Source organism: Nicotiana tabacum, chromosome 5 (genome assembly GCF_000715075.1).
Source record: "Nicotiana tabacum cultivar K326 chromosome 5, ASM71507v2, whole genome shotgun sequence".
NCBI classification, from domain to species: domain Eukaryota; kingdom Viridiplantae; phylum Streptophyta; class Magnoliopsida; order Solanales; family Solanaceae; genus Nicotiana; species Nicotiana tabacum.
In genome coordinates this window covers 74913819-74922964 of record NC_134084.1, presented here as the reverse complement: position 1 = coordinate 74922964, position 9146 = coordinate 74913819, and the positions used below count along the sequence as shown (strand labels likewise).

At 36.3% G+C, this 9146-nt stretch overlaps 1 protein-coding gene across 2 annotated transcripts; it reads left to right on the top strand.

Moving 5' to 3' along the window:
* Positions 1–535: 535 nt before the first annotated feature.
* LOC107801363 (oxysterol-binding protein-related protein 1D-like) lies at positions 536–8468 on the top strand. 2 transcript variants are annotated; one of them, XM_075253685.1, is made up of 8 exons: positions 536–1627; positions 2514–2870; positions 3768–3852; positions 4590–5065; positions 5872–6027; positions 6170–6478; positions 6873–7217; positions 8037–8468. In XM_075253685.1, exons 1-8 carry the CDS (start codon positions 1112–1114, stop codon positions 8205–8207), a joined length of 2415 nt encoding a protein of 804 aa, XP_075109786.1. In that variant the 5' UTR covers positions 536–1111; the 3' UTR covers positions 8208–8468. The 2 variants fall into 2 exon arrangements, with proteins under 2 accessions (XP_075109786.1, XP_016480160.1); XM_016624674.2 differs by having other exon boundaries at positions 581–1627; positions 2410–2870.
* The last annotated feature ends 678 nt before the right edge of the window (positions 8469–9146 follow it).

The window sequence follows — 9146 nt, the reverse complement described above, 5'->3', positions numbered from 1 at the left end:
CATATTTTTATAATAAAAAGTTTTTTTGACAACACATAATTTTTTTGACATGCTTAAGGTTATAAGTTTTATAAGCACACAAATATTATAATATATTTAAGCTCATAAATTTTATAAATTTTTATATTTTTTTGTAAGTTATATGCCAACTCAAACTATGCCGAACAAATTTAAAGAGAAAGAGTAATACTTTTTAATCTTGTGACTTATCTTAAGTTAATTTATTTTGATACAAATTTCATATTTTAGATTTGACCAAATTGAAACAGTCAGAGAAATACTTTTTTTATTTTATGACGTTTTATGGTATCTGAAATTATTTTTTTTTAATAAAAAATTTCGCACTTTATATATTACTTGACACTGCCTTTTCAATATTTTTTTTAACACGTCCAATATTGTATTATTCAAATCAACATACGATAATCTGTTCCTAGCCACGCCACACATAAGCATAAATGACACAGAAGAATAATAACATTGGCAGAAGATATTAGGGGGAAATTAAAATTGGGGCCCCGGTAATGGTAACACTGCGCATGTTAGCTGTCTTCACAATCATTACATCTACACTAAGCAGTCCAAAAACAAAAAGCCCCCCATGCATTTAAATCCTATCACTGCACACTCTGCCTAACCTACGCACCCCCATACTCCCCCTCCCCTACACTGTGCTTGCTTGTACTCTTCACACTGACATTAATGGATCTGTTAAAAGCTAGCTCTTCAGCTATATACCTCCTTTATATCTGTAGCTGCTTCACCTATACATATTTATAAATAAATTATTATACACAATATTTGACAAATATATAGTATTAATTAATAATTCAAAAAAAAAGGACTATATTTGCTGTTACGTATCGGTTTTCGATCTTATGTCATATCGTAACTGTTCCGGTTGTATCGCCGATTCGATCTCCGATCGGTTACTCTGCATCGCATTTTCAAATAAGGAAGAGAATCAGATCGGCGATTTTCTTTCTTTGAATCGCCGATTTTTTGAGAGATCGTCGTTGCATTGTTCAGCATTGATGGATTTGCAATATGTGAGATGAATTGAGAATTTTTTTTCCTGTTTTTGAGTTTTATTTTTTGTTTTTTTGAGGAGATGAATCCACTGTGTTGCATTGCACCGGTGTCGATCGATCGCGATAAAGGAAATCCGGCGGTGGTAAAGTCACAGTCCGTGACTCAAAGTCAGCTAGGGTTTGATAACAATGCGGCTGTGAAGCCATTGAGTTTCAGCTCGAGACAAAGCTTTTCTAATGCACAGGTGAATGCTGATTCGGATTCGGGTTTGGCTCATGAAATCGAAGACAACTGGAATGATTCGAGAGAATGTAGTAATAAAGGTTACAGCTGTGGAAATGGAAGTGTTAGTGTAGCTGGAGTGTTATATAAATGGGTGAATTATGGGAAAGGATGGCGTGCGAGATGGTTTGTGCTAGAAGATGGGGTGTTGTCCTATTATAAGGTTCATGGACCGGATAAAATTGCTATGAGTCCAGGGAAAGAAAAGGGGTTAAAGGTTATCGGGGATGAGTCTTGGAGGTATATGAGGAAGGCTAACAATCGACCGTATGGATCCAACAAGTGGAAACCATTTGGGGAAATACATTTGAAGGTAGATGTGTGTGTGTGTGTGTGCGCGCGCGCACCACAAATACATACAGTGAATAAGTTAAAAACTACGGGAATGCACCTGATCAAGCATATCCTTGTTTATTGTTTAGTTTTGTCTTAACTTTTAAGTTAGTTTGTTACATACTTGTGAGTTAGCCTTTTCGAACACTTATGGAATGTAATCTTGAAATTTAAGTTGTGCAATGCATCAATTTGTATGTTTTAAGGATTGCATTGAAGTTTATCTTAGAAATGTGAACTTTGATTTATCAGTCTGTAGACAGGAAATTAGTGTCAAAGAGTCTGGACCATAGGACATGGATGCTCAGAAATGCACCATTAAGATAGAAATCAAGAAAATTTGACTTAGTTTTCTGCTTCTGTTTCCATATATTGTAGCATAGGTCATCAGAGCAGAAGAAAAAAGTTTGTAAAATTTGTTGCGTGCATATAACTATTGATTGAGGAACGTAAATCTTTTACTAGATAAAATGAATGCTGGGTGAAAGAAATGAATAATGATAATCTTAAGAGGAATAGTCTGATATCAAATGTCTAAATTGTTTGTGTGAGGAAAGATAAGGCATGCTTTGTTTACTACCAGAGTATCTTATTGTCCAGCATATGAGAAATGAATAAATCATCTCGTATTACTTTACTGGTTGCTGATCTGCCATATCTGCCCTGTGTCATAAGTTCCTACAGATTCTGGATCACTCTTCCATAGTTAATTCTTGTAATTTTCAACCATACTTAATGTGATTCATAAATTATCCTGTACAGATTCTGGAAGTATGCCTGTATCTGTCGAATTACCTCTACTTGTGGTAGGCTGTGGGTATATATATTCTGATCAACTAGCAAAACTACAACAATATGTCATACAGGTCTCCTCAGTCAGGGCGAGCAAGTCAGATGACAAGAGGCTTTCCATATTCACGGGAACAAAGACACTCCATTTGCGATGTCAATCTAGAGAGGATAGGACAGCATGGATTGAGGCTCTTGGGGTTGCGAAAGATCAGTTCCCCAGGTTGTTGTCAAGTGGTGATTTTGCATCTTCCGAAGATTTTATCGTTTCAACAGAGCAGCTACGATCAAGATTGGTACAAGAAGGGATTGGTGAGGCAGTTATAAAAGATTGTGAGTCTATCATGCTACATGAGGTCGCTGAGCTGCAAAATCAGTTGAAGGCTCTTCAAGTTAAGCATATTATGCTGCTGGACACCTTAAGACAGTTAGAGGTAAAGTAAAAAAATTTAGAAGTGTTTATCTTAAGAGAAGGAAATAAAGTCTTGGTACTAATCTGTTTTTTCTTTTTATGCATCAAATTTCCTTTACTGAGTTACTTTTCTTGTCATGTTAGTGTTTGTCTATTCTTTCTATTTTTGCTCTGAATTTCCTGGCAAGACCCCCTTGTTATTCAAATTTTCAAGCCTAGACTTCCCGAGTTCAAGAAAACATAAGAATGTCTTTAGGAGTCTGAGCTAAAACAAATTCTAAAAATGGAGCCAGCGGCGATTTTGAATTCCTTGGTCAATAAGGTATCTCTCCACTATTATGCCTCAACTTAGATGTCCAAAGCCAGAAAAATTGATTAGGTATAAATGAGGTGAAAAAAGAAAAAGAAAAAAGGAATACTTACAAGATGTATGATTGAATCAAAGTGATTTTTACTTCGTTCAAGCATTTTTTCTCCTGTCTCATCTCAGTTAAGATGGGTCATGGACAAATTTGTCATTGATTTAGTTGCTATTTCTCTGAGAAGGTATTGCACTGCTCCAAGTTGTTTGAGATGGAAGCTATTTTGTCATTTGTGTTGAAGCTAAGTGTCTGCTTATCTCTCCTCTGCCCAGCTTCTTTGATGCAAAAATATAAATCCATGTGATTTATGAGGTAAAGAAGTAACAGATTTATTTTAGTGCCAAGTTCGAAAGATGAATACAACAGTGAATATGAGATGGTTCCTTGATGTATGGGCTTGTCAAATATAGTTACATTAAGCTGATGTTTGAATTCATTTGCTGATGTCTTGTTTTGATCTCTGAGTGACAATATTGCTACTTAGTTTTCAGTGCACCGGGGACTTGATGCATTTACAACTTGAAAATTAATGCACTACTTCTCACCCTTTCTTGCAGACGGAGAAAATTGAGCTGGAAACAACTGTTGTGGATGAAACAAAAGAACGAGATTCATGTTGTGGACAAGGTCGAAGATTTAGTGGTTGGTTCCTATCCTCCAAATCCTTTTATATGGAGTCAGAGATTTGTCCAGTTTTTCTGTATACCAAGCGTGTTGAAAATTTTAAAGATCTGGTACAACATGTTCTCAGTAGCTTTTGATCATTGGGTAATTGGCTTGTCTACATTGTTGGGAGCCTACATTTAATACATCAATGTTTATTGATTGTCCTAGAATCCTTTTCCAAGAATATAAAGCACTTATGCACCTTGCATAGTACAAAAATTTATGCACCTACAGCCACCATTCGATTTGTTGTTCAATTTCAGTGTTACTGTTCCATGTTATTACAGATGATCTTTTTGGGATCTGGTTGAACAGTGGTAACCAAACTTCTTGTCTGTAAATGGTTAGATGTTTTCATTTGAAAATCAAAGGGCTTTTTACATTTTACATTTCACCTTTTAGAAATGCCTTTCAAAAGTTTAGTCCTTATGAAAGTCAAAGGGCCTTTTACAATGTAAAATGCAGCTTGCAGAAAACATTTCAAAATTTAGTCCTTGCCATAAATTATTAGGTGTGTCCGAGCAGTAGCAAAGAGGCTTTCGTCTGTTACAGCTGAGGATGGTTTATGCAAGTTTGCAGTGAAAAGCAGTTAATAAAACTCTGGGTGGATTTCTTACATTTCCTTTCAAATAGATTGAAATTATAATTTGTTAGTTTAATATTTATTACTTTAATAATAAGATGGGAGATTCAACAATTCATAAATGTTGCAGATTTCTATTCCATTATGTCTGAGGGCAGTGCTAGCGACTCTGATGCTGACAATGAAAGCCGATATGGAGTAGATGTTGAAACAGATGAAGAAGATGGTGCATTTTTTGATACTAATGATTTTATGTCTGCTGAATCTCTTAGAAGTGCTTCTTATCGCAGTAGAGAGGGTGCTGGAAATGCTTGTAGTTCATTAACGTTTGAGAATGAGAACCTCTCTGGTCATACAAGGGAAGTGGGGATAGAAGTGAAGGCAATCAAATATCCCTATATCAAAAGAAGGGATAGTCTGCCAGAACCGAAGGAAAAAGAGAAGCCAGTTGGTTTGTGGTCAATAATCAAGGATAATATTGGGAAAGACCTCTCTGGTGTGTGTCTTCCAGTATACTTCAATGAGCCTCTATCTTCACTGCAGAAATGCTTTGAAGATTTGGAGTACTCACACCTGGTTGATCAGGCACTGGAGTGGGGAAAGCAGGTAACTTGTCAGCTTTCATTTTTTCTTCTTGTTTTTATAGTAGCAGACAGCTTGTTAAAAAAGCACGTAATGGTAATTCTGCTTGGCAGATGAAAGCAGATGAATAGTTTCCTGCTATCTGTTTCATGTGGTTATTATCACTTGCCTTCCTATCTCTTATTTTTCAACATTGTGCACAATAACTATTGTTTGAATCTGTTGATGAACTGAGTATGCTGGTAGCGGTGTAAGCCATCTAAGTGTAAAAAGTTTTGGATTTCGGTACGAGATTTAACTATTTCTTGGAGGAAATAGCTACAAGTTTGCCAAATGAGTAGTTCTTTCGAGTAGCAAGCTTATTAATTGAGTCACTGGATCATTCCTGTAAAATAATGGGAACCCAACCCACTTTTTCATCTAAGTTGTTATATAAGATCCTATTGGAATTGTAAAATGGAAAAAGATAAGGCCTTTCTACTGCATATCTCGAATCCTCACCTTGATGGGTTCCTGATACTTGGCTGCCATCAGATGTTATAAGTTCTGCTTGACCTTCATCTGTTGGCATTTTCTAATTTCATTTTGGTTAGCAAGTTCTAAATAGTTTCTGCTGCGAGTCATGATTATCACACTGCAATTGTCGTGAAACTAGTGTTGTCTATGCAGATGTTTTTATGTTTTTGTATTTAAAATTCTCACTAATATTTTGTCCATGAAATCGCTCGTGATACATGGTTATCAGTAGTTCTGCCTAGATCATATTTGTGTTGCATCTTCAGTAAGTTTTGATATAAAATAATTGACTCTCCCTAGTTAATTTTCTGCAGGGGAATGATTTGATGAGAATCCTTAAGATTGCAGCTTTTGCTGTATCTGGTTATGCATCGACTGAAGGCAGGCAATGCAAACCTTTTAATCCTCTACTTGGTGAAACCTACGAGGCAGATTATCCAGACAAGGGGCTACGCTTCTTTTCTGAAAAAGTAGGACTTTCTTCTGTGAAATGACTAAAGATTTGAACTGTAAAAAACTTCATGAAACTCTATTGCTCCTGTTTCGAACTAGATGGCACAAATCTTTGTTGCCTGTCTCTTCAATAGCTGATCTTGTGTGCATGAATTTCAGGTTAGTCATCATCCCATGGTTGTTGCATGCCACTGTGAGGGCAGAGGGTGGAAATTCTGGGCAGATTCTAATCTCAAAGGGAAGTTTTGGGGACGTTCAATTCAGCTTGATCCTGTGGGGGTTCTAACCCTGCAGTTTGAAGATGGTGAGACATTTCAGTGGAGCAAAGTTACTACTTCTATTTACAATATAATAATTGGCAAAATCTACTGCGATCACTATGGCACTATGCGGATCAAAGGCAGTGGTAAATATTCTTGCAAGATCAAATTCAAGGAGCAGTCTATTATTGACCGAAATCCTCATCAGGTAATCTATGTACACTTTATCTGATCTTATAAAGTTTAGGGGGAAGCAAGTCCATATAAGCTATAAACTGAGTGAATCCAAAAAAGTAGTCAGATAGTCAATGTATAGAACTTTCTGCCTTTTCTGATTGTGGTAATAGCATCCCATGGATGAACTGGTATTACCAGAGCCTTGTTTGGAATAGTCATTTACTAAATAAGTGCTGATGAGATGCTCCTTTTCTGACTGCTGAATATTTGAACGTGTCTTTTCAGATCTTTTAAAATTATGAGAAATTAGTATCTTTCAAGTCATAAAAATTATGTCAACATCCATTTAAATTTTGAATGGAGGAGCATATGTTTCTACTTGCAATCAAAATAAAAGATTAACACCTATGTTCTGTAAACAAAAGGTTCATGGATTTGTGCAAGACAACAGGACAGGAGAAAAAGTGGCCATGTTATTGGGGAAGTGGGATGAAGCAATGTATTACGTGTTGGGAGATCCAACTACAAAGCCAAAGGGTTATGATCCGATGACTGAAGCCATATTGTTGTGGGAGAGGGACAAATCTAATCCTAAAACAAGATACAACCTCACACCTTTTGCAATATCTTTAAATGAATTGACACCTGGCTTAAGAGAGAAGCTGCCACCAACCGACTCAAGGCTGAGGCCTGATCAGCGCCACTTAGAGAACGGAGAGTACGAGCTGGCTAATGTGGAGAAGCTCAGACTTGAACAGTTGCAGAGACAGGTACTCATTCATGTCTTTCAGTTGTAGTTTGGTTGTGCACTGCTTTAAGTGGTTTCATTTGAAACATAAATATGGGATGAAGGAAAAGGTGGACATTCAGGCAACCATTGATTCTACAATGTAACTTCCGTCTAGTAAAACCCTGCTTCTTTTATATACCTGGAATTACGGAAACAGTATGAATCATAGTATGATTTTCTTCTGTATACATTCAATCAATGTTCATGATATTGGTATCTATTCACTTTGGATCTTACTTGAAAGTTGAGATGTCATTGATGCACATTTTGCTATCTGTTTGATCTTCTATTCTTATTTTGTCTTTGTTAGGAGCTCTTTGAAAAATTTACTTACTTATCTATTTTGTCATAAACAAAGAGCTTTGTGAAAAATCATGCTTTCGGCTTCTGTCATCTCAATTGGCTATGAAAAGCAGACAGAAGTAAGAAGCTAGAATGTCTTTGCCTTTTTGGATCTTTCAAGTCCCATAAGCTGCAACTAGAATAGTACCTAAGCTTTTGAGGATGGTGTATATCACATTTATCCACGTGGAATGCTTTTTCCATGGGGAGGAGAGAGAGAGAGAGAGAGAGAGAGGGCAAGGGAGGGAGGCACGTTAAAGAGTGAAGAGGAATTGCTACAGCTTTCCTTCTCAGAAAAAAAGAGGAGTTGCTACAACTTTAGAAGCTTCTTAAGAGTATTTTTAACTGAACAGAATGCACATCATTAATAGTATGTTACATACGCAACCATATATCATGAATAGTCGATGGTGATTCTAAAGGTCACTGATTAACCAAATTATAATTGGTTCTGCAGGCAAGGAAACTACAGGAGAGAGGTTGGCGACCAAGATGGTTTTCCAAGGATGAGGATGGTTGTTATCACTATGGTGGTGGATACTGGGAAGCAAGGGAGAAACATAACTGGGAGGATATCTCTGATATATTTGGGCAGACTAGTGATCCTTCTCCAATAATCGAGGAGTAATTGCCATTTGCCTGTTAAGCTTGCTCTTCATTTCTCATGGAGGTATATCACATGTGGATTTCTACCAATTAGGATTTAAGTTTTGATATTCTTTTTTCATGATGAAACTGGCCAGTTTAAGCGATGTGTATAGCTCTCTTTAGGTGCTTGGTTCAAAGTTCAGCTTGACATTTTATTTCATGGAAAGTCGGAAATTATTCAGCTGAAACTTGGAACTGATATCTAAATTGTAGACAGTTCAAATTAATTGTTCTTTTTAAAGCTGTCTCTAGTTTACTCCCTACAGCTCGATCAGTTTACAGTTTACACTAACTAAAATGGAGCGCTGAGATGGGCAAAAATACTTAAGCTTAGCAGAGACTGCAAACTTCAAAGCGATTCAACTATTCTTCTCTTTTCCCTCCCTTCCTCCCTCTACTACTTCTAGTTATTTTCTTATAATACTGCAATGTAGAAGATCTATAGGACCCTAATTTGCCTTAAAAGATACATCATTTAATATTGAAATGAAATGGACGTGAATAAAATTTGGAGTAATAAATATAGATAAATTATATAATTGACTTCAACTTGGTATTGAGGCACGTTGATTGAATTATTGGTTGATACAATGAAGGAGAAAATGTCAAGCAGTTTTACTATATCCTACTATTGAGTGAAAGAAAAATGTCCTTTAATTTAGATTTAAGCAGCTGCAAATCTGTAAGAAAAGGGAAGATGATAGCAAAGAGACATTTAAGTCAAGTATTGGAAGTTTATCACTGAGGGTTAGCGCCATATAGATAAGATCCCTTCATTTTCAATAACAAGTCTGGAGTTCGAGCCTTGGAATTAAAAAAAATGGTATGGAGTGCTTTCTCCTTTAATAGACTTTACCAAATTTGAATTAGTCGGAATCTTAAAGTGCATATTGAACACCAGATGAGAAACCAAAAGAAA